Raw genomic sequence first — 23,067 nt, forward strand, 5'->3', positions numbered from 1 at the left:
CATCACCTCCTCCCCTAGCACTACTTGCGATTTTCACAGCGATCCAGGAGCTCGATGCCACCATAGTTCTCAGACTACTGATTGTCGACTACCGCGATACCACTGCATTTGCTTCTGCTCGTGCTCGGTGCTGGTGCTCAGCGCGGGCGCCAGGTGCGAAGCCTGCATACATGGTTGGCATGCTTGATATAAGACTCAGCCCCTAAAACCCAAAAGGGTGACCGACGAATGAACAAGGACAGGGGAGGACGAAAGCAACATACCGAGAACGAGCAAAACCCCTATCGGATCGATCCCCGGGAACATTCACTATCCTCACCCTCTTGGCACGATGAGATCGCTTTGGCTTGCATATCTAGTGCGAGCTTCCACGTACATATGTGCATAAACTAGGCACGGTGGAAATACAAGTTTCTCCATCTACATACATATGTAGTATTTCGGCCGAATATGCAGGCGGCTGAATAGAACGAAACGACGTTACGCAAGCCATGATGTGTGCTTAACGGACCGAAGTCTGACCGTATTTCCCATCGTGCATCCATGCTATCATCGAACGACCATGTTGCCCCCTTCCGAAAAACGCCATTGCCGTACAAAATGACAAATACCGTAAAAGAGAAAACGCCGGCAATCCATCCATCTATCGTAATATTCATGAAACAAGATGTGTGTTTGTAGAGACCGACCTAGTTCGGCAGTCTGTTGGTTTTTCTCACCCTCATCCGGCCCGAGCGTCACGGTCCGCATCTTGGGCCTTGAACTTCTCCTTCTGGGCCTCCTTGCGCAGAAAGTGTACTACGGACTGAAAATTGAATAAGAGAGATCAGTTCTGTATCCCACTTGGCCTTGCTGGAGTTTTTCTATTCTATGCAGGGCAAGTAGAGCGTAGAATGCCCGGAGAATGAAAGAGGGGGAAACTTCACTTACTGCCAATGCTTCCGGGTTGACACCGTTCTCGATCATGGAGATGCAGCAGGACAGCGTTCTACGGTCCAGATGACAGTTCTGCATGCGTAAGTCAGGTTAGCATAAACAGCCGAGTAGTTCAGGTGGGCACACTCTCTTTCCGTATAGGAGAAACCCTGAGGGACGACTTACCAGAATGGTGGAGATCTCATGTAAAATATCCACGGCCTGTTGGGCAGCGGCCTGCTTCTCGCTCTCATGGCTACCTGCCGGGGGTGCCATCTTCGGTTCTTGGGGAGAATGTATAGACACCCAGTTTTCCAGACTATGTGTGATTCGTGACAGTTGTGTGGGTTGGCACGGAGGTCTGGTATAAGTCCAAAATGGTCTGTAGACGCGTAGAGAGGTTGTTGCAGGTGCAGGGGCGGCGCGCTTTGGTTGCTTTTTGGTCGGAACCCAGCTGGGGCCAGCTGCCTAACTTCGCTGCAAAATTCCTATCTATTGCTAAAGCACCCCTTTCCGAGGCGCATGACATACTCACGCAACCAAGACTTTATGTAGGATCATTTGCCTAGAAATCCAATGTTGGTTATTGTCGTATTCTTGATTTCCTGAGGAAGCGCATCGACCCAACGTCTTCGAGTAGATGCTCTCAGAGCACCCAGCTTTCGACCGTTTTTGCCTACCCCTGGCTATAATCAGACATGATAGTATCAAGTCCGAAAATTGGACATCTTCTAACGGGATGTTTATATCTATATCGGGCTGCCTTTCGTCTAAGATATGTGCAGAACGGGACGTGCAGTGAAATGAAAATCAGTAGGCTCCTGTAAAGACGCACTTTGGCCTGGACCACAAGCATGGCTAGCCCCGGTGTGAAGTGGTATCATTTCTCATTAAATCGTAGTAGGTATCTTAAAGCGTCGGCCGTGTTCTCCTCCTAAGACTTTACCGCCTCGACGAACAACTCCCGCATCCCCTTGAGCAGCGTCGCCAGCTCCCTCGTCTCATTGACCCTCTCGAGCACCCGCTCGACCTTCTCACGCTCCAGCTTGGGCCGACAGTGCCGGACGTCGTAGTCGCGTGACGACGTGCACAGCTCAAACCAGGCCTCGCGCTCCCAGTCGCGGTCGTCGATGTGCGTGTACACGAACTTGAGCCGGTCCGTCTGCCCGGCCCCCTCGATCTTGAGGCACAGGTTCGAGATCCAGAAGTCCAGTTCCGGCACGTTGAACCGCGCCTGCGCTTCGATGCGCGCCGCGTGCGCCTGCTGCGCTGCCAGCCGCGCGTCGATCTCCGCCTGCGTTTCTTTGATCTGCCGCTTCAGATTGTCGCGCTGCGCTGCGTTCTTGTCCCGTTGTTGGGTTAGGGACGCGATCGCCGCTTGCATCTCCCGCGTCTCGGCCGCCTCTTTGGAGATGGTCTGTTGGTGTGTTGTGGTCTTGAGCTGGAGGATCTCCATGTCCTTCTTCTTCATCCGTTGGTCCTCTGTAGAGTGGTTCGTATGTTAGCAGAGGTGCCTCTCATCTTGCCCGGTAGAACGGGATTGCGCGCGCGGGGTATTGGGCAATGTCCGGCGCTCCCGTCTTGGGGAAGAACGAACCTTGTAGTTCTGCGACGTTCATGCGAAATTGGTTGCGCTCTTCCAGCACCCGCTTCCGGCCTTGCTCGATAAATGTGTCGAATCGGGCGCTGAACTTGGCCATGCGGTCGCGCAGGTCGTCGAAGCCAAAATTGATACTCGGGAGCTGATCCGCCAATGACGGCGCCATGGCCGACATGGGGGTTGGCCTCGCATGCTCGACGACATGGACGGCTCGAAGACTGACGCCATGGTGTCCTGTTGGGAGCTTCTAAAGCGATTGCGACTCATTGGGATGTTCGGTAGTCTCTATTGCAGCGAGGCGAGTAGGTTGTAGATTGATGCAACGACGTGGTGGCGGTCGTATTGCGGCTGGTTTGGCTGAGATGAGAATTCGCATACTCGAGTTTGTTTACGTCGAATGCCCAACTGGTCCCCTCCAGCCTATGGCGTTGCTGGGGGCAGGGGTCAAAAAGTGCACTGTGGGGTACCTTTGCTGCTACAGAGTTCTTACCAGCGCCAGCAATGCAGTTCCCAGTGGACCCTGTCAGAACTTTGCTTATTCCCATTAAAGGCTTGAGTTGAGCCTATCACCTTAAAAACCATCAATCCATTGTCGACCTTCATGTGTTGAGCCGTCTTTGTACGGAGATTACGTTCTTTTCCGTCCCGCCGCCGAATTGCTACACTGCGTACATATTGTGACGACTATTCCCTCCTCCGCGCGCGCGCTCTTTGCCCAACTTCTTGTTTCTCGCCTCTGGCTGTGTCGTAGTATGTACCGGCATAATCGGTTGATAGTAGAGCGGAAATTCGACCTGGGCGAGCCGGATGGCTGAACGGCGTCTTCAATCCTCTTCATTTGGCCACCCAGGACGTCCGACATACTCCAGCTTTGGAGATGAACAGGCGGAAGAATGGGGCTGGCAATATGCAAGAAACCATGATCCCAATGGTGCGTATTCCTGTCGCGAACCAGCTGCATTGATAGGAGTAGTCGGCGTCAGCTAACAGAAACCGCAGCTCCCAGATTTGAGTCAATCACTCCTGCCCAAGAGTGGTTTTCTGGATCGCACCATGTAGACGCATTGCCAACTGGGCGGAATTGGCATGTTGCTCAACAGCAGAAGAAATGGCTGCTGAAGAACCACCCAGAAGCCGCCCTGGGCAATGACATCCTGGGCAGTGTACTTGCTCCCGAGATATCTGGTCGAAATACCAGCGAGAGGGCCTCTTGCCAATCGACGCAGCTTGCTATTGGCGAAATGGCTGATATGCGCAGCGCCACAGCCGTACATGGAGTTCCACTTATTGCCATGGCTGCTGGATCGGCGAGCGATGTGCTTCGATTTGTCAGGCCAAAGCTCGAAGGATGGGCGCTCAATGGCGACGGCGCAACCCTATTTCACTTGCTGGGCCGGAAAGAGCCTCAGGAGACATTCTGGACCCAAGAAACCGGTGTTATTCTTCGCATCAAGGCGGTGGTTAGCTTAAGGAGGTTCGAGCCTGTGCGGTGGCTGCTGGTACAGCGACACACCGGCACGAGTGTATTTCGACCAGAATACCAGAAGGCACCAGTGGATCCCGAGACCTTCACCGGGGACGGCTCGTATGCGCCTTCCCATGTGAACCCTAACCTGTTATTCACGGTGCCGAAGCATCATACTGGGTGCGATTCCCATTCGGATGTATCATTCAACCCCGGTATCAAATCGCAGCCACCTCAATTGGCCATCATCGACGAGGGAGGCCGATGGACCGTCTGGGACGTTAATGGTTTGCGATCCAGAGCCAACAAACGGCCGAAGAAGCACTTGGTCAAGTGCGGCAGTCTTCGAAAGGGTGTACGGAGCTCTATAGCCCAGAGGTCATCGGCTGAACCGCGATGGCATCGAATATCCTGGGTTGGGAATCTAGTGGACGGACTCAGTGATGGTTCGGAGGACGAAGGAAGCTCTGATGAGCAAGCACGACCGGCGTATCCTCCCCTTGAACGTTCATCTACATTGCTGCTCTGCAATCAGGAGGCACTTCGCATACTGGACCTCAACTCCGATACTTTCTTGCCGGACCTTCCCCTGCTAGCTGAAGGATCTGACAACTGCATTCTCGACGTCCATGTCGACCCTGGCGATCCACGCTATTTCTTCGTTGTTACCACGACAACATTATTTGTGTGTGGCTTGTTCTCTTCGAACGAGTCTCCCTCCAGCAACAGAGTCGTGAAGAGAGCACTCATCCTGCATTCTACGCTGCATATGAGAGACGCAAGACCTGGCGATTTACAACTCGCTGTTTCACCTGGCCCGTGTTCAACAAACCAGTGCACTTCCCTGGCGCACCTCTACTCGAGAAGCAGCAACTGGGTTGACGTCTTCTGCGTAACCAAGTTCAAGAGGTCGCCTGAAAGAATCGTGTGTCACCGCGATATGCTGGCGCTGAATGGGCCAAGAAAGAGGAAACTTCGGTTGCAGACGCTATGTCTGAGCCCTGTGCTTGCGGCACCCCGTCAGCATACCACTCTGACGTACGAAGATCGCTTGTTCGCTAAACTGACTAGGCGATATTATCAGATTTTCTTTCTTGGAACTGACCTGAGTCTTAATTGCGCTCTTGGACGGAGTTCCGGATTGAAGTCGACGCCTCGACTGCTCCCAGTCGCAGGTGGTGATGATCTGATACCGAAGAATCAGCGACAACGGACTATTGTACGCTCTCTGGCCGAGCGTTTCATTATCCCAGACGCTCTTGAAGAGTTCCGCTATAGAATAGAAGGTCTCCAAATTGCAGCTGGAAATGATTTGAAGTCACCGCCACCCAGAGAGATGATCCGTCGGCGCGTGCAGCAGTTCCACGACCTACTGCGGCAAACCTCGCTCGATTTACTTCATATGCACAATAGCAAGGATGTCGATATGGATATATACGGCGCAGCTCCGTTCGACCCGGTGTATGTCACCGCCCAGGAGGCAACCGAGACAAAGAAGCTGCCTTTGAAGACAATGTAAGTATCTCGCCACAATTGCGTCCCGAATCATACTAACCTTTGTTTGCTACAAATAGACTCCAAATCGTGCAGGATGTCAAACTTCCCGCAGACCTCGAGGATGCAAGCGGGGAGTGGCAGGCAGAGATTGAAGGATTAAGGGGCACAAACCCAGGGCTACAGGTCACAAGTATAGCCCGGCCACGGCAAGCAGCGACGCTAGATCAGGAGCGTAGTCTGCTCGATATATTCTCCGAGCTCTCCGGTTTCGTTGAAGGCAGGAACCCCTATAGTATTGAGCATGGCATGACGCCGATTCTTCTGCGCAGCATGGCGTGTGAGAGCTTCTTATCGCTGTTTGGAATAATGTTCCGGGATGTTGCCGCATTCGAGTTACCCGAACCCGTATCACAAGACATCCGCTCTTCGCCTGCGCTAGGAGAGAGCATGGCCATGAGCAGTCAGATGAGTAGTCGATCAGCCACACCCATGTCTTCTGCGCCAGTTGAACAAGCCCAGTCAGAGTCCGTCGATGGAGAGGATCGCGCCATGGCTTTGATCAGAGCGTATACGGGAAGCGGCAAACCGACACTCCCGAAGCCGGCCCAACGGACATCGACTTGGGTGGTTGGGCAGAATCCTACGGATCATGTGTGGAGTGTGGACATCAACACGGAAGTCACCGAAGGGATGCTGCGGAGGGTCAAGCAGCAGAATAAGCAGGCGACGAAGCGCAAGAGGGGCGAGGCCCTGCTTCGGCTGGAGTGGGAAGCGGAGCAGGAACGGAAGCGGAAGGCCAGCAAGTCCTTCCGGTCGACCCAGCCAGCGGCCGATACGAAGTTCTTCAGTAGCCAGGCTAGCCAGCCGTTGCAGGAGTCGTCGCTGCCGCCCAATGCGGTGGTCCGGCCTTCTGCGGTCAGCATGTCGCAGCCTCTTCCTGGGTTATTTGGTGGGAGATCCGGGTCGGAAAGACCTAAGAAGAAAGCGAAGCGGAAAGGTGGTTTCTGAGCTGATCTTTCGACATGTTGGGTTGGGTTCTTATTGGTGCTAAATGGAGCAAACTGGAATGGGTTCTGAAAACCATGTATGGTGTATCTACGTGTACTCAGACAGTACTATAGACATGTATTACCATGTGGAAAGCATCGACAAGATGTCCAATAGCTATATCTATACATTGCACAACTACATCACGAAGGAAACCCATGCGATGGGATTTGTCTTATCCGTCTATATTTGCAGACTCCAATCATTTTGATCACGCTTCTACTTCGCGTCCCCTTTCCTGAGGTGCCAATACCTGTGGTTGAGTAACACCATTAGACCGCGTCCTATATCCAACGATCACTGGTATCTAGGAGGTCAAGGGGGTAGCACGGCGTGGCCGAAACCCTCCAAACTATAGACGCACTCTAGAGCAGATTTATCAACATAGTATTCGCGCAACGGAGCACATGCGCAACTAAACAAACTGGCGAGAGGTTATCTCAGCGAATAGGCTTTTTCATACATGTTGTGTCCTGGTTGATAATATACCTTTAGTCGTTACTACTATCAGAGTATTGAATATTAAACAAAATGGTATAAATACGCTTCACTTCCGTCCTTACTCTTCCGCATTACTAGCCCAGTTTGCCCTGTCATCTTCTTACTACCGAAAACCAGGCATCATTTACGATAGTCGACGTACCAGTCAGCAGGTCGCTCTATCGTTTGAAAGCTGCTCAACGATCAAGCCGAACACTCACACGCCCACGCACAACGAATGTACATCATTCCCCAACCCGCCGCGATGAATGTGGATGAGTCCATACTTGCCTATTCCTTGGGAATGGGGCTAGGTGTCGCCCACTTTCTTCTAGGGCTGCCCTGGATCTTTTCGATCGCGCCGCGCATCGAGGCCCACCGGGACCTCAGGGCGTGGCTGGACGGCAAGCTCGACAACCGCAGCCTGCGCAAGCTCTTCGTTCATGGGTGCGCCTATTTGTTCTGGGAGCTCTACTGGCTGGGACTCATCGTCTATACCATCTGCACAAAGCTCGCCGGGGCGCTCAGGAAGAGCAGGGCGAGAAAGCGACAGCAGAAGGCGACTGCGGCGGTGGAGGAGGGCCGTGGGGATGACGGCGATAGTAACCAGTCTCTTTCCTTGTCCGCGCCGCCGCCTTCGTATCACAGCCGTTAAGGCTGATCCGGCAACTTGGTTAGAGGCCATTCAGGGCGATCTTACCAGTCACCATTTGGTTCTATCTGCTCGACATGGGAATATGTCAGCCCTTGAACTCCGTCTGGCCTGAGTCACCCAAGCAATCGGTCGCTACGAGTATGCTTCCAATACCTATGTACGGCTTATCAGATAATTACTACGCAATCGGAAACCAATGCGATCCGATGTCAAAAGGAACAAGCATATCGAGGCACGGCTTGGGGGGACGGATAACGGTATACATGCCATGCTGTCTGCATATGGAATACTTGGCAATGAGATGGAACAGCTCGAAATGGCTGACCTTACATAATCCGGTTATACATGGCGCTAAGGCAGCATCGGGCGGCGGGCGCACACGTCTCGCTAAACTGGGAATAGCAGTACGACGTAATACCTTGCCGATAGAAATAGAATAGCCTCGCAATTTTTCGATTTCTCATTCATCCACCGGAAACAGAGCGTTGCAGCGAACAGGGTCCTTCTTTTTCAGCCTTGCCTATGTCAACGACCACGTTCTCGCGATACAACATTTGATTGGCCGTCCCGTCCCCTGCCCGGAATCACAACAGCTGGCTGCTGGGTGCAACAGCGGGGGCCCTATAGATGGTCTGCCTTCGATAATCCGGGCGAGCTTGTGATGGAAAAGATTGAATTGAGGGGTTGTTTCTCCTGGGCCCGGGGAATTACTCATTCTCTGCTGTGAGTGAAAATGACCAAGTAGCCGTGCCATGTGTATGACGAGTAATAGTCGCCAAGATCGGATCGAAGGAAGCTACTTGGCTTAGACCTAGCTTTTGGGTATCGCAGATAAGAGAGAGAGAGAGAGGCTGATGATCCAAGGTCTCAATCTAGCATCCAAGTTGCCCTGGTTCTACGCACGCAAAGTAGAAGAAAAAGCACTCGACAAGCAACTCTCGTCTATCGCCACGTTGTTTCTTGGTGGTTTTGAATTGCGGCTAGACTTGGAACCTTGTCTTCTGGTCGTCACTGTCGCCCTGCCCGTCCCACACCTCAAGCGGCATCCTACTGGACGTACTGCTAGTCTGCTACTGCGTACTCTGGAAGCACCCGCCGTTTATGCTTTGGGCCCCTCCTGCGCAAACCACCAACCCCACCATCGAATCTGGACTTGCCAGATTCAAAGAACTTTTCCCCAACTCTAAAAGGTCCGGTGCTCTCGAGTGCCTTGGTCATCTTGAAGTATTGTAAAGGATCAGTTCAAGTGGGCAAACCAGCCGGCAAATCTGCTCTTGAGAATTGGTGTTAGCTCGCTCGTGCTGCTCACCAGGACATACCTTGCCGTACGTACGAACTGCCTACTTACTTATGGAACATATAAGCGACCTGCCTAGTAACACTCATCTCCAGGTCCGATATACATTCTTATTCAAGCATCGGTTTGAATTGCCGGAACATCACCTATCGAACCTTACTTTAATACGCCTACAAGCCTAAGCCTCTGCTGGTGCTGCTCGGTCTTCATTTGTCCCTGTAAGAAACCCATTCTTCCCAGTATCTTACATCTAGTCGGAGACCAAGACGGCTTGTATACATAGCTATACAGGTCAGGCTGTCCAGCATGACAAACACTACCCCCGCGTCCATCTGCGAACCCCTTGACGAGCACCTATCAAACATGCCCCTGTATGCAGCCGCAGCACATCCTGTCCCAGGGTCTCATCTCGGCCCTCCCAGTCTTTACTGGATGCGGCAAAATACCTCCCACCGAGCTATCGTCACGCATCCCAATCCCGGCTGACCCCCACCTACCATATGGCTGTCGTCATTCGTCTTCGTTATCCAGGCCTTACATGGGCATTTTGCATGGGTCGTACCTAACTTGACGCGTGTAGATTAGTTGGGAAAACAGTCACTCCGGGTCCGAAGTTCCTTTCCGCTGTATCTATCGGCCTCTCCACCAGCACTGGTCAGTCCAGAGATTGAGACCAGGTCTAGAAAAAGGTACGACAATTGCTCCTGCTATTTCTTATGTTATTTGCACATATCAGAGAAGAATGGAGGAACAGGAACCTCGCGCTCTGTAATGCTAGACCGGATCGGGGTTGGGTATTGCTTGCTTTGCCTGCCTGTCCCGTGTATGGATATAGTAAGATGGGCCGGCACATGACATACCTGGCACATGGGCACCCATTTCAGGTATCCCGCCTCGGCTCCATCCATCGTGTATATTCGTATCTGGCCGTGAGCCTCTACTCACCAACAGTGGATACCACGTGCCTTTGTCGTTCAATATCCTCGCTGTTTGAACCTTGGAATGCATTTTCTGACCAACAACACATCGCAGCAGCCTGAGTGGCTTGGGTTCAAGCGCCTTCAGTATCATTTCCTTGCTGAACGAGAACAAATCTGCCCCAAAGCACGAGGACGGAGCCGTACCAATCTTTCAGGTACTACGTTGGTGTCACCGAATCTGCATCGGTCACCCGTGCAGTTAATCCGTTCAGCCCGTTCATTGATATACTTACCACTGCCGCCGATTTCAAGCGGTTAACTAAAGCAAGCAGCCTTCTCAGGCTTACTGCTGGCTCACACATCACATTATGTGAGTGAAACCCTGAGTTGGTCATGGCGTCCCGGCTGTGGCTTATTCCTTTCCTACGTTGCAGTATGTTTTCTCTACGAACATGGGTCACTGATTCCGTTTTAGGAAGTTCGGTAAGCAAATTCAGAAGCGCCAGCTTGAAGTCCCAGAGTATGCGGCCAGCTTCGTGAACTACAAGGCACTCAAGAAGGTAGGTCACTGTCGACATCCCCCTTATTTCGCTGGCTTTCCTCTCAGATAGCCAAGTCTGGTACCGAGGAAAAGCAAATTTGAGCTCGATGTACCAGAAGGACACTGATCCACCGGCCCCTACAACTCCTCTCTCGACCCCGGAAGCCAGCCACTAATAATAATCCTTTCACAGCTCATCAAGAAGCTCTCGGCCACACCCAAGCTCGCGGCCCAAAATGACCCCCTCCGCCCTACCACGCCCATTGACTCGCAGTCGGCCTTGCAAGCGAACAGGGCCAAGTTCTTCTTCCAGTTGGTATGATGGATCAAATTCCGCTCTATGATGAGCGTCCTTCGGAACCTCGCTGATGCAAGTCAGGAACGAGAATTAGAGAAAGTCAATGTCTTCTATCTACAGAAAGAAGCCGAGGTAAGCCAAGTGACGTGTGCAGCAGTACCGATGCCAACTCCACACGATGCTTATCCATCTATAGCTCAAAATCCGCCTGAAAACTTTGTTGGACAAGAAAAGAGTGCTGCAGTCTCGCCAAGGAGTCTCGAGAAGCTCCACGAAATTCGCCACGTTGCAGGAGGGATTCCAGCAGTTTGCCAATGACCTTAACAAGCTACAGCAGTTTGTTGAGATCAACGGCACTGCCTTCTCCAAAATCTTGAAGAAATGGGACAAGACATCCAAATCTAAGACGAAGGAACTTTACCTTTCTCGAGCTGTGGAGGTACAACCCTTCTTCAATGCAACCGTCATCAGCGAGCTCTCGGATCAGGCCACGACAAGTTTGCAGGAGCTTGGCGCCTGGGCAGAGGGCGACAACGTGAACTTCGAACAACGGCCGGAACACATCATCAGCAGCCAGCATCTCCTGGGCACCGACGAGGGCGATGCAGATTCCTTACTTCTCGACACTGCCATCTCTGGCAATCTCGATTCGCTGCGAGATTTGCTCACCAGGATGAGGAGTACAGCGGACTCGACGCCTGTTGCGGAAATGTCTTTGATGGAACGAATCACACGTACATTCCTGGCTTCTATACATGAAGCGCCGCAGGCATCACTGGAACTCCTGTTGCAGACGGGTCTGGTCGACATCCAGTCAGAGGATGACATCAATGAACGGAACTGTCTACACCAAGCAACAATATATGGCAATGGGTTTGTCCTGGGCGTCGGCCTCTCGGGCAACGTGGCTGTAAATCGAACAGATGTCTATGGCCGCGTTCCACTGCACTATGCGAGTATGCATGGGCGGTTGGACATGCTCGATGCTCTCCTCCAAGGTATGTCTGAAAACAAAGGAGCAAACAGCGCTTAACTTGCTCGAGGTTTGCTGACTGGTGTACTCACAGCCGATCCGACAACTATTGACTTGATCGACCACGACAATTTCACCCCGCTGATCCACGCTATCATCCACGGACATTTGGCATGTGTTGAACGACTCCTGGCGACCTCTTCGCGGTTGGACCCGAAATCGGATACGGATCACGCGCCGCTCAATCTCGCCTGCGAGCATGGGTCTCTCGAAATCGTCGAACTTCTTCTTCGAAATGGGGCTCAAATCTTGCCTGATGCCGAGGGGTTGTACCCGCAACATCTGGTGGCGCGTTCTGGGCAGACCCCTCAACTGCTCATGCTCCTGAAGCAGCATGGCGCTGATCTGGACCAAATCGACAAACTGTACGGATGGACGCCTCTAGTGCATGCTGCGAGCGAGGGCAATGTCCCTTGTTTGCGGGAGTTGCTCAATATTGGTGCAGATGCGAACATCCACGACGAGAAAGACCTACCAGCCATGTACTATGCCGCGTGGGAGGGTCACCTGGAATGCATGCAGTTGCTGTCGCAATTCCTGAAGAGCAAGAAGAAGAGCCCGAACGGCTTGCAGGCGCATCTTGCGCCAATGATGAGTAGCGGCCCAGTGCCTATGTCGCTCGACGTCGACGCTATCCCTGTTCTCGAACTCCCTCCACCAATCATACCACTCCGGCGATACGGCCACAACTTCTTGGACACCAAGACGGTGGTTCAAATCAGCTTCGAGCAGCTGAAGGACCAGCCACTGGTGTTTTTCCAGGACAGCAAATACCCTGCCTCACGTCTTACCATTTCATCCAAAGCCTCCGATCTTATTCCCAAGAACATCATTCTCCCATTCCAGGAAGATACGCGGCTAGTGTCCTTCCAAGTGGAGGATCTCGAGACCTTCACCCTTGATTTCGATGTCTTCCCTGCCTATGGTGCCAAAGTTATTGCAAAGACTGTGGCACTGCCTAACACATTCCGTGCGGTATTGGGCAGGTCTGGACGATGCTGCCTACCCCTATTCGACCCCCGGCTTCGTGCTATTGGTCAGATCAGCTTCAATACGCAAGTTATTAAGCCATTCCAGGGGATGCCACTCGAAATAACCGATTTTGAGACTTACTGGAAAGCAACTAGTCAAGTTGATCGACAGCCTAATACGTTTGTCACGGGCTCTAGTCTTTCTGGAGATTTCGTGCAGCTGTTTGTCCAGCACACCAGTGACGGCGTACCTGTCCTGTGGCCAACATGGCATATCAACTGCGGAGGAGTTGAGGTGCCTGTAGCCCGCCTGTCCTATGCACAGTTCGGTACAATCACAATGCAGAGTCCGAGCAGAGCCCATGTTGCTACATTGCCGTCGCAACCAGTGGAGAACATTGCTGATGTACATCGTATACTGGCTTCTGCTGGTGTCTCGTTACAGGAGGCATTGACACTGCTGCCAAAGGGCATGCATGTCAACCTGCAAATCATATACCCTTCAGAAGATGAAGAGCGAGTTCTTGGATTGGGGCCAGCTATTGATGTGAACACTTTTGTCGACGCCATCTTGACTGTGGTTTTCGACCATGCTCGAGCCCAGCGCGCGCAAATTCAAGCCCCTGATGTGGTGCGGTCTGTGGTTTTCAGCTCATACAACCCAACACTCTGCACGACGCTTAACTGGAAGCAGCCGAATTTCCCCGTCTTCCTCTGCAACGACCTGGGCCAGGAGGATGCGATGCCTGCGCCGAGCGCGATTCAGACCAGCGGGAGACGGACGTCGTCCATCAAGGAGGTGGTCAGGATCGCGCAGAACAACAACTTCATGGGCTTGATATGTTGCTCTCGCCTCCTTGTAAGTTCCACTGCTACACTATACCTGCTACTCCGACTAACGATTCTGTGTAGGATTTGGTCCCTGCTCTGGTCGATGCCATCAAGTCTAACGGGCTGGCTTTGGTTATTGACAAGTCGACCGAACAGCCCCAAGAGATGCATCCGCTTGCCGATCCGTTCCCGCGCATGCCGAAGGGCGTTGACGGCGTCCTCAAGAACAACGGCGTTTTACGTTTTAATGAGTCGATTGACGTGTAGATGGAGTAAACACAACGTGCCGCAGTTGCAAGTTGAAGAAAGAAGAATGATTCCCTTGCAAAACCCCCTTAAATACTCGCTCAATATACCTTGATTTTTAATGAAACATTGCTGGATGAGCTAGGTCCAATATACGTGACGGATGCATACTCTTTTTACTTTATTTATTCCTTTGGGGTCTGGTGTTATTTGGTCTAATTTGACGCAGTCTGTCTACATGAAGTCATCCTCCCAGTCCGAACCGCGATCTTGGTTGCTGGACTGGGCCATGTTCTCCTCGGAGAAGATGTCGTCGTAGGCGTGCTCCTTCTGCCACTTCTTCTCGGCTCGCTCCTTCATGATGCGTGCCTCTTCCTTCTTCTGTAAAAGGAGATAAATGGTCAGTATACCAATATATCCTCTCTATATTCCCCCCTCGAAAGAGATTTATGCGTATGGAGACAAGAGAAAGGGGCAGTAGCGAGAAAGACCAAGAATTGGATAAACGAGATAAAGATGAGGAGAAGGGGGAGGGTTGAGCTTACCCTGGCCTGCACGGCCGCGTTGTCGCGCTTCCGCAGCTCCTTCTGGCGGTCCTCCTTCTCCTGGCGCAGGTCCGGGTGCTTCTCGACCTTTGTCTTGTTGAGGCGGTTGATGATGGCGTTCTCGCGCTCGGGCACGAGGACGCGCTTGACCTTGCGGGGGTCCTTGAAGCTGACCTGGCCGACGGCCATGCTGCCGTCCTTCTTGAGGTTGGACCAGGGCGTGTAGATGATGGTCACGTTGTCCTTCTTGTTGCCCTCGATCGAGTTGGCCTTGGTCAGCTGCGCCAGGTCGGTGACGAGCGGCTCCGGGATCGCGTCCCAGGTCTCGCCTTCGCGGAGGCGGAGGTAGATGTGGGCGGAGGAGAGCTTGTCGGCGTGGAACTATTTATATAACACATTATAAGCATTTCCCCTTTACTTCATCTCTTGACAGCAAATATAGGAGAGTGCATGCAAATATGCGTTCATTCATACCCTGTAATTCTGGTAAGTACATGTCTTTTCACTGAGAGCAATTTTCAAGGACACATCATACCAGACATCTTCTTCCCAGCCATGCGCAATCAACTCCTCATCTGCACACAAACAAAGTCAGTTATCTGCCGTACATCTCGTCGTATAAGACCTGAGTGAGGGGCATGGACTGTGCTCACTTACTCTCAAATTTATCCTTGCCGACATAGACGTATGCCGACGGGGTGACGGCCGCTGAGGTGAAATAGTAAACCATTTTGCCAAACCAAAAGGAACGACTCGAACTAAATAAATGGCCAATATCTGAAAAATCGCAAGACGACGAGGGTGAGTCGGTTAGAAAAGCTGTGCACCGTTTTCTGAGTGAGGCTTTGAGTGAGAGCTGGCTGATAAGTGCGTTAGTGGTCAACCTGGCTCGCCGTAAAAGATTCCGGGGAATCAGCTGCCAGCTGCGGCCCGCCCGATTTTTTCCAACCTGAATTCGACCCCAGGCCAAACGACGACCACAAGACAAGGCTCCAAGCTCCAGCTCCAGCCAGCCAGACAGCAACACACCAATTCGGCAAGGAGGAATTGGGACGGGAAATGCAGCTATAAAGCAACAAAGATACGAATTGACGAATTACACGACGAGCAGAACGACTCGTGGGCAACTCGAATAACCCCCACCACCACACACAAACCCCCCCAGCGAACAATGGCACCACGACTGCCAGCCGGCTGGGCGGCCAGCCTGTCGTCGGCCTCGACCTCGACCACCGTCCTCACGACCCGCATCCTCCTCACAGAACGCCACGCCCTGCTGCCGCGGACAGCCAAGCGCGGCGTCAAGTACGGCTGGTCGACGCAGCCGTCGCGCGCGCGGCCCGCGCGCTTCAACCAGGTCTCGTCGGGCCTGCCTGCGCCCACGGCGGGCCCCGCGGCGGCGCTGAAGCGCAAGGAGGCGACGACCCCCTGCGCACGGGCGTGCTGGCGGTCAAGAAGGGCGTCTCGGCCATGTTCGTCGGCGGGCTCCGGACCCCCTGCACGATCCTGCAGATGGAGCAGGTCGAGGTCGTCGCGGCCAAGACGCGCGCCAAGAACGGGTACTGGGCCGTGCAGCTCGGCCTGGGCCACAAGAACGCCGGCAACGTCACGGCGCCGCTGCTGGGGTACTACGAGGCGAAAGGCGTGGCGCCCAAGCGGCACCTGGCCGAGTTCAAGGTCCGGGCCGAGGAGGGGCTCTTGCCGGTCGGCGTGCAGCTGCAGCCGGACTGGTTCAAGCTCGGCCAGTTCGTGGATGCGCGCTCCAACAGCCGCGGTATGGGTTTCGCCGGTGGTATGAAGCGCCACAACTTTGGCGGTCAGGGCGCCTCGCACGGTAACTCCAAGAACCATCGTACCATCGGTACCACCGGTCCTTCGCAAGGTGGCGGTTCCCGTGTGCACCCGGGCAAGAAGATGCCGGGACGCATGGGCAACGAGCGTGTGACGGTACAGAACCTACGAGTCCTCAAGGTCGACAACGAGATGGGTATTGTCGTCATCTCCGGCCATGTTGCGGGCCCCAAGGGCTGCGTCGTCAAGATCAGCGACGCCATCAAGAAGGACCCCCGGCCCAGACCTTCATCGACAAGGCCCGCAGGATCCTGATGGAGCGGAACCCCGAGGCCGAGACCAAGCTAGAACAGGCGCGCTTACGGCATCTGGAGCTCAAGGAGGCGAGGAAGGAGGGCACAATAGGGGAGGCTATGCTGGCCACTACGACGGCGGCGGCGACCGAGAGTGCAACTGCTTAATTGGGCTGAGTGGGCGCTGAAAAGGGGGAAGGGGAAGAAGACATGTCAAAATATGGGAATGTCTGTTTGTATTATATACATGTTGTACACATAACCAGGACGCCCATGAGATACGGGAACTTTATGCACTGTCATAGAGACCTCCTTTCAGCCGCCTCTGTACATGAATGAATCATTGATCAACTCCCGCTCGCGGCCCCTACTTCATCGTGTCCATACGTAACTTTGCATCTTGAGACACAGATCCCGAATTCGTATTTGTACAATTTTTACTTTTTGTGTGTCTACGGCCCGCTCACTCAGGCTGTCGACTTCGCGGTTTAGAACATCACGCACCGCATGTTTACTTGAGCTGCTGTCGGAACCCCCTCGTCGCCTCCTCGCGTTCCTCCTCGGTCATGGGCGTGCCAACAAGCCCCTTGAACGGGTCGGCCCCGTCGAGCAGATCGACGGTGCTGCCGTCGGGGAACTGCAGGCTCCACTCGGTGGTCTCGAACATGGCCTTGGCGCCGGGGCGGAAGCTGGCGAAGCGCATGACGGCCTCGGTCTTGGTGCCCTTGACTTTGAAGGAGATGTCGACGCGGCCCTGCAGCTGGTTCATGGTGCCCGAGATCCAGGGGATCTGGTGCTTGAAGTAGACCTCGTCGCCGAGCAGCTCGCGGGCCTTGGGGCTCGTGCGCAGGGCATACAGGGTCGAGGCCACGACGGGGCTCGAGGATTTCTGGTAGTTGAAGATCGCCAGCGAGGAGATGGTGATGAGGACGACGAAGATGGGGAAGGAGCGGCCCCAGCGGAAGGTGTAGTCGTCTATGTCTGTTGGGGGAAAGTCGTGTTAGTAGTAGTTCTTGATCGAGGTTCGGTTTTCGGTAAGAAAGAAAACTAAAGTGTTGCACGTACGAGGTAGCTCGCGGTCGCCTCGTCGCTCCATCAAGGGGCCATCGCCGGGTTTCGGCGCCCTTGTCAGGGTCCGGCGTTGTATTATGGATGTAAGAAACCGGGATGTCGCGGATGCGGATGTGTTTGTAGTTGTCGATGGGTTGCGCAGAGCAAGCTGCAGCGCGCGCCGGCGCACGGTTCTGGAAAACATTCTGTGTGATTCCTGTGCTCCAATCCAGAGAATATTATGATCAGGCTGGCGGGCTTCAAGTCGTCGAGTTTGCTATTCAATTGCGCCGGGGAGCTCTCGATCATCAACCATATCGATCATCCCACTTTCTTGGGCAGCTCTCTCCAAAGAAACGGTCGATGGGTCGGAGGGTCGGCATTACTGATCGGCCGGGCCTTCTATAATTTGACAGTTCCAGCATGGGTAGCTTCGATCGGCACTCACTGTAGGACCCTGGAAACGGACCCCGCTACGTCACCTGTAGCGCCCAAGTGCAGGCAGCTTCGTAGCTCGAAGCTCTGTCCATCTCGAAATCAGGACATCAACAATCGTCTCTGATATCCAACACTGTATCATCTTTGGTTGCACGAAACTCGACAACTGCTTATAAGCTTCTGCAAACCTACAGAAGTACAGACCTTGAACTAGGTTACCTACTTCTACTCAAGAAACCCCATACTTCCCTTGCGACAAAACACCATCCTCGGGTCCATTCACAAACACGCATAGCCAAAGTCACCAAAGATGAACCGCACAGCCGCCGCGGCCCGTCTCCGCCGCACCTTCTCCTACCCCGCCGACGAAGACACGCTCTCGCCCGATGAGCTCCTAGCGCAAGAGGCGCTCGACGAGCAAGAACAAGAGGAGCTGATCGAGTCGCTGGCGGCCCAGAACAGCGCGCGCAACAGCCAGTTCCGGCTGTTCCTGCTCGCCCTGCCCATCCTCTCGACGGTGCCCTACCTCATCAGCCTGGTCCAGCCGGGCAAGCTGAACACGATCGTCGCGATGCTGGCGCTCACGTCGCTCGGGAGTACTACTTGGATGCTGCACGCGCTGCCGCCGGGGGAGACGGGCGTGCCGGCCCTGGATCGGTGGGTTAAGGGGATTTCGGGGCAGAATGGAAATCCGAAAAGGGGGAGGGATAGCAGTGCATCGGCGATGCTGGGTGCGATTCAACGGAAGTCGCCCCTTGAGGTGTTCATGCCGTATCTCAACGCGGGGCTGTGCTGTGTGCTGGTGATCACGGGCTTCGTCTCCAAGGCCCACGCGCCGCAGCAGTGGGGGCACGTCGGCCTGGGCAACTTACCGGCTGTGGTGTATGCGGTGGTCTTGCTGGCCAAGATGGTGATGGGGAGTGTTGATCCCGAGACGGAGCTTGGTGCGCTGAAGTATAATTACAAGGGCGCATAGACTGTTGCTTGCAAGTGTCGGCAGAGTAGTAGTTGGGAAACAACAGCATTTTTATTGCGAGAGCGATGAAATATCAAGATAGTCACGAATAGAGTATTTTGGCCTTCCAAGTAATTACAGCTCTACCAAACGTATCGTGAAATTGTTGTCCAGGTTTTTGAAAGCTGTAAGGCGAACAGCACCGGGATCTACCTCGTGTAAGAGGAGCCCTTCACTTCCATCATCGATAAGTGCTTCGGTGAAGAAATCATAGGTCAGGAAGTATGAGAAGGTCAATATCAAAATCAAAAAAGGTTTCCTAAGTAAGAAAATCTGGTTCGCAAGTACTCCAATAATTGATATAATAGATTGCCAGTGTTGGATGCACCGTTTGGAAAGTGAGATTCTTCTTGGGCTTTCCTATTATTCATCGTTTGAACCAGAAGTGGCGACCCTCTCAATTCACACTTCAGGCAAACACCAAAACTCAACATCACCACTCATCATCCCAGGAAGGCGAGTCTCACTCATCCCCCCAAAACTACGTATTCTACTTCCTGGGATCAGCCAATCTGACCCGGGCTACTAGAAACCGCTTTCTATTCCACTTTTGAAATCAGTCATCATGTCTCACCACTGCCACGATGAGCACGACCACAGCGGCGGCGGCCATGACCACGGCGAGCACGACCACTCGGACGACATCACGCCCGCGCTGCAGCACAGCCTGTACCAGCACATCAACTTCGACGCCGTCCAGACGCTGAACGAGGAGGAGAGCGGCTCGGGCAAGGCCGTCCTCAAGAAGACGTGGGCCGAGCGCCTCGAGCCGGCCCCGAGGTCGCCAGCGACGCCGACGAGCAGGTCATCGTCCAGGTGCCCTTCACGGGCCAGGTCAAGCTGCACTCGGTGCTTCTGCGCACGTCGCCGAGCGACAGCGCCCCGCGCACGCTCAAGCTGTTCATCAACCGCGACGACGTCGATTTCGACGCGGCGTCGGAGCTGCAGCCGACGCAGACGCTGGAGCTGAGCCAGACGAGCGATGTGCAGGAGCTTCCCGTCAAGCGCGCGCTGTTTGGGAAGGTCACGCGACTTACGCTCTTCTTCGAGGATAACTTTGGGGACGGCGATGAGGAGGTTACGCGGTTCAGTTACCTCGGGTTCAAGGGCGAGTGGATGGCTCTCGGCCGAGCGCCTTCGCAGATCCTCTACGAGGCGGCGCCGAACCCCAATGATCACGCGCTCAAGGGGACGAGTTCGAATGCTATGGGGAGTGGCATCGGTGGACGGGGACCTGGGGTGTAGGGTAGTAGCCATGGGAAACCAGATCCGGGTAGTGGGAAAGGGGGGCTTTGGAGGAGGGTCACATGCATTCACTGAGGGTATATCAGGAGCACTATGATGCGAAGACAGACTCCCAGAGGGTACATGCAAGCATATTGCTTTGGCTAGTTCTCTCAAGAAACCGCGGCAGGTTTGTGGTCAGACCCATACCACATAACATCGTTCCGATCAAATCCTAAGATGAGGTTTTCATGAGGTGTCTTTCGTATGTTGCACCCCTGGATCTATGCTCAGACTTCATGAACTTGATGCGTTAATTCTGGTTGTGAGAGGTTCTGGCCCCGTGTGAACAGATTAATCGCCGCGAGATGTCGAAATTACGGACACGCGGCTTAGAAGTACAATGCAGACAAGACCCAAGGAGTCGGATATATACACCGTGCTTCTGGCATTAAGCGACCCATGGCCACACTTAACACGTTCCCTCTCAAATGCCACTGCGAAGTACGGAGTAGAGTAGCATTGGACTGCCGGCGGCACACCGTCGACACGTTGCCAAACAAGACCCATATAGGCGGCTGGCATCACAAGCGAGGGTTTAATTACGAGGAGAATTATATCCGCTGACAACCCGAACATGCGCCTTCACCAACTGAATTAGGAGGCCCGGCAGTTGATCCAAGACTGTCGGCTTTAGTCTACGGAATGGGATGATCTTCCCCCCCTGACTGTGTGTGGACTTCCATCTATAGTGACATATCTTAACCGACGTGCCACAACGGACTGCTCAGCCCTAAGAGGAATATCTACTGTATGCAAGGATCCGTCGTTTACCATGGAATTCTGTCTGTGCTGAGAGAAACACATACAAACAGATCGCCTACACTTATTGGACTACGAGGGCATGCGAGCACCACAAGCTCCCAGATATTTTCCCACCCAACCAAGTTAGAATCCCGTTGAAACAGTGAGTATAGATATCCAGGTTTATGCCTTGTCACGTATCATCATGCAAAAGCTCAGATACCTCTCTCACCAATTTCACTCACCGCTATCGATGACTGGCTACCTATAATTACATATACACAATCCCCGGAGGTCAATCTAGAGTCTGCTGAGTAGTATCGCCATCCCTCTTATTGCGACGTATGGGTCAAACCTCAAGCAATACATGGCTCGTTCATCGTAGATACACGAGTCGTAAAGGATATAAGCTCACTGCGAGGTGGACCGTACCATCCGCTACCAAGGTGAGCTCAAGTAGCAAAGATGGCCGTCCCAAGGCTACGGCCACACCTGCCGGGCTGCTGGATCGCATCTGTATTGAGAATGGTACATGAATGCGTATGCAGGCCTGTCACTTACTCATCAGCTCGGCTCACATATGAATGTTACATTCCCACACGGCTAGGTACGTAGGGCTATCATAGCCGAGAAGCGAAAATAGGGGGCACTGGGGTTGTGGATCGTCTGCTACTCTCCCACGTTGACAGAACAAAAGGACCCCTGTACTATTATATGTCCTGGTCGTCCTTCTTGGGTGCTGGATCGTGATTAATGGATGTGAGATGGTGTCTCCCATCCAGCCCCATCATTATCTAGGCCCACGCGCTTGCTCGACCCCAGAAGACCGCACTCGGCCGACGGAGACTAATAATAAGCACCTTGTTTTCTGCTCTCCCCAGAGTCAGGCGCAATATATTCTCCAGAGCGGGATCGCGACAGATCCGGCAACTCAACCGGCCCCAGGGCTTACATCCACGTCTGTCCTCCCGCGCCTACACATATACTTGTCTCTGCACGAACAATTTGTCAATCACGTTCAGTGTGTTCATTTACTGCCCGTTCGCAGGGGGCGAGGCAGCGTCACACTCGCTAAAGCTGCCTGTTTAATTATCCCATACCGTAGCAAAACCAACTGCATAGCTGCAGCAAGTGTGCCATCCATCCTGTGCATCTCCTCCCAATCAACAGCAGAATCTGTCACGATATCTGAAACATACACACCGATTCTGCCAATTAGGTCCTTCCACGCCCAATTAAGACAAGCCACTAAGCACATGGTCATGTAGAGAGTTTCCAGACAGGCGGGTTTGGTTCCCCAGACTGATGTCGACGAGCAGCAGCAGAAAAGAGAGAGGGTGTGGTATTGCCAAAATGCTTCCCCAAATAATGCAAGGGATGTCACCCAGTCCTCGACCTCGGACCCGATAGTCGGATCCCATGGCGCAAGGGGTCAACAACAGCAAACCCTGAAAATCTCGGCTTTGACTCTTTTGGCAAGGCGGCTTATGAATGATCACAGACACATTTCCTGAGTAGGGAGGACGTCCTAATGAAATACCCTACTGGCCTGTAGCTTATGATCGCTTAGGCGGTGGATTTTGTGAAATACAAAAAGCAAAGACAATGTTTGCTACCCATACAACGTATACCAGGGGCTCGACCACTCAGCCCAGTCACCACTCCGCCACCTCCCACGGCAAGTATGTATGATTTGCAGGAAAAACATTCCCATTCATGACCACTGCAGGGGACAAGACAAGGGCATGGTGTTTCTCTTTTGGAGAAGAACCAATCCTGCCAGTTGCTGGTTCCCCTCTCCCGAAATGTTTGCTGTGGCTTCGCGCGCGGGTTCTTTCCTCATCATTCCTCTCTTGACATTGCCGAGAGAGCACTGACTCGAATTATGTAAGTGCCGAAAGGACGAATTGCAAGAACAAACGTCCTTGTCACGCATCTGTGTGGCTGTCATATATGTATGTAGGTATGTATATGCAGGAGATAGAAAAGGGCTGGGTGATCCCTCGAAACAGGCCGTGGTCGTGAGCTTGAAAATATACACGATTCACTCTTTTCTATTTCTATTTCAGGTTGAGGTGGTATGATTAGTTCTCTATTGCTTGGTGATTTTC

The 23,067-nt window shown here is 53.3% G+C and overlaps 10 protein-coding genes across 10 annotated transcripts; 5 read left to right on the forward strand and 5 right to left on the reverse strand.

The window, feature by feature from the left end:
- Positions 1–721: 721 nt before the first annotated feature.
- On the reverse strand, positions 722–1,191 carry PG997_000484 (uncharacterized protein; the record flags this gene model as incomplete). Its single annotated transcript, XM_066804799.1, has 3 exons — positions 722–805; positions 931–1,008; positions 1,102–1,191. 3 exons carry the CDS (start codon positions 1,189–1,191, stop codon positions 722–724), a joined length of 252 nt encoding a protein of 83 aa, XP_066674572.1.
- A 658-nt stretch (positions 1,192–1,849) lies between these two features.
- On the reverse strand, positions 1,850–2,690 carry PG997_000485 (uncharacterized protein; the record flags this gene model as incomplete). The annotated part of the gene is made up of 2 exons (XM_066804800.1): positions 1,850–2,397; positions 2,513–2,690. The coding sequence occupies 2 exons, from the start codon at positions 2,688–2,690 to the stop codon at positions 1,850–1,852; spliced, it is 726 nt and encodes a 241-aa protein (XP_066674573.1).
- A 632-nt stretch (positions 2,691–3,322) lies between these two features.
- PG997_000486 (uncharacterized protein) lies at positions 3,323–6,485 on the forward strand (the record flags this gene model as incomplete). The annotated part of the gene is made up of 3 exons (XM_066804801.1): positions 3,323–3,446; positions 3,506–5,495; positions 5,555–6,485. 3 exons carry the CDS (start codon positions 3,323–3,325, stop codon positions 6,483–6,485), a joined length of 3,045 nt encoding a protein of 1,014 aa, XP_066674574.1.
- Positions 6,486–7,335: 850 nt separating this feature from the next.
- On the reverse strand, positions 7,336–7,689 carry PG997_000487 (uncharacterized protein; the record flags this gene model as incomplete). Its single annotated transcript, XM_066804802.1, has 1 exon — positions 7,336–7,689. One exon carries the CDS (start codon positions 7,687–7,689, stop codon positions 7,336–7,338), a length of 354 nt encoding a protein of 117 aa, XP_066674575.1.
- Positions 7,690–10,269: 2,580 nt separating this feature from the next.
- PG997_000488 (ankyrin repeat protein nuc-2) lies at positions 10,270–13,817 on the forward strand (the record flags this gene model as incomplete). Its single annotated transcript, XM_066804803.1, is given in 8 exon segments — positions 10,270–10,283; positions 10,352–10,436; positions 10,611–10,733; positions 10,797–10,847; positions 10,912–10,934; positions 10,950–11,713; positions 11,783–13,578; positions 13,632–13,817. The coding sequence occupies 8 exon segments, from the start codon at positions 10,270–10,272 to the stop codon at positions 13,815–13,817; spliced, it is 3,042 nt and encodes a 1,013-aa protein (XP_066674576.1).
- Positions 13,818–14,030: 213 nt separating this feature from the next.
- On the reverse strand, positions 14,031–15,071 carry PG997_000489 (uncharacterized protein; the record flags this gene model as incomplete). Its single annotated transcript, XM_066804804.1, has 4 exons — positions 14,031–14,177; positions 14,342–14,722; positions 14,816–14,916; positions 14,999–15,071. 4 exons carry the CDS (start codon positions 15,069–15,071, stop codon positions 14,031–14,033), a joined length of 702 nt encoding a protein of 233 aa, XP_066674577.1.
- Positions 15,072–15,512: 441 nt separating this feature from the next.
- Positions 15,513–16,593, forward strand: PG997_000490 (mitochondrial 54S ribosomal protein uL3m; the record flags this gene model as incomplete). The annotated part of the gene is made up of 3 exons (XM_066804805.1): positions 15,513–15,773; positions 15,797–16,375; positions 16,417–16,593. 3 exons carry the CDS (start codon positions 15,513–15,515, stop codon positions 16,591–16,593), a joined length of 1,017 nt encoding a protein of 338 aa, XP_066674578.1.
- Positions 16,594–16,936: 343 nt separating this feature from the next.
- On the reverse strand, positions 16,937–17,680 carry PG997_000491 (uncharacterized protein; the record flags this gene model as incomplete). Its single annotated transcript, XM_066804806.1, has 2 exons — positions 16,937–17,406; positions 17,491–17,680. 2 exons carry the CDS (start codon positions 17,678–17,680, stop codon positions 16,937–16,939), a joined length of 660 nt encoding a protein of 219 aa, XP_066674579.1.
- A 543-nt stretch (positions 17,681–18,223) lies between these two features.
- Positions 18,224–18,889, forward strand: PG997_000492 (uncharacterized protein; the record flags this gene model as incomplete). The annotated part of the gene is made up of 1 exon (XM_066804807.1): positions 18,224–18,889. One exon carries the CDS (start codon positions 18,224–18,226, stop codon positions 18,887–18,889), a length of 666 nt encoding a protein of 221 aa, XP_066674580.1.
- Positions 18,890–19,493: 604 nt separating this feature from the next.
- PG997_000493 (uncharacterized protein) lies at positions 19,494–20,173 on the forward strand (the record flags this gene model as incomplete). The annotated part of the gene is made up of 2 exons (XM_066804808.1): positions 19,494–19,664; positions 19,745–20,173. 2 exons carry the CDS (start codon positions 19,494–19,496, stop codon positions 20,171–20,173), a joined length of 600 nt encoding a protein of 199 aa, XP_066674581.1.
- Between the last annotated feature and the right edge of the window lie 2,894 nt (positions 20,174–23,067).

This window comes from Apiospora hydei (genome assembly GCF_038363865.1).
Source record: "Apiospora hydei strain CBS 114990 chromosome Unknown utg000002l_segment0_segment0, whole genome shotgun sequence".
NCBI lineage: Eukaryota > Fungi > Ascomycota > Sordariomycetes > Amphisphaeriales > Apiosporaceae > Apiospora > Apiospora hydei.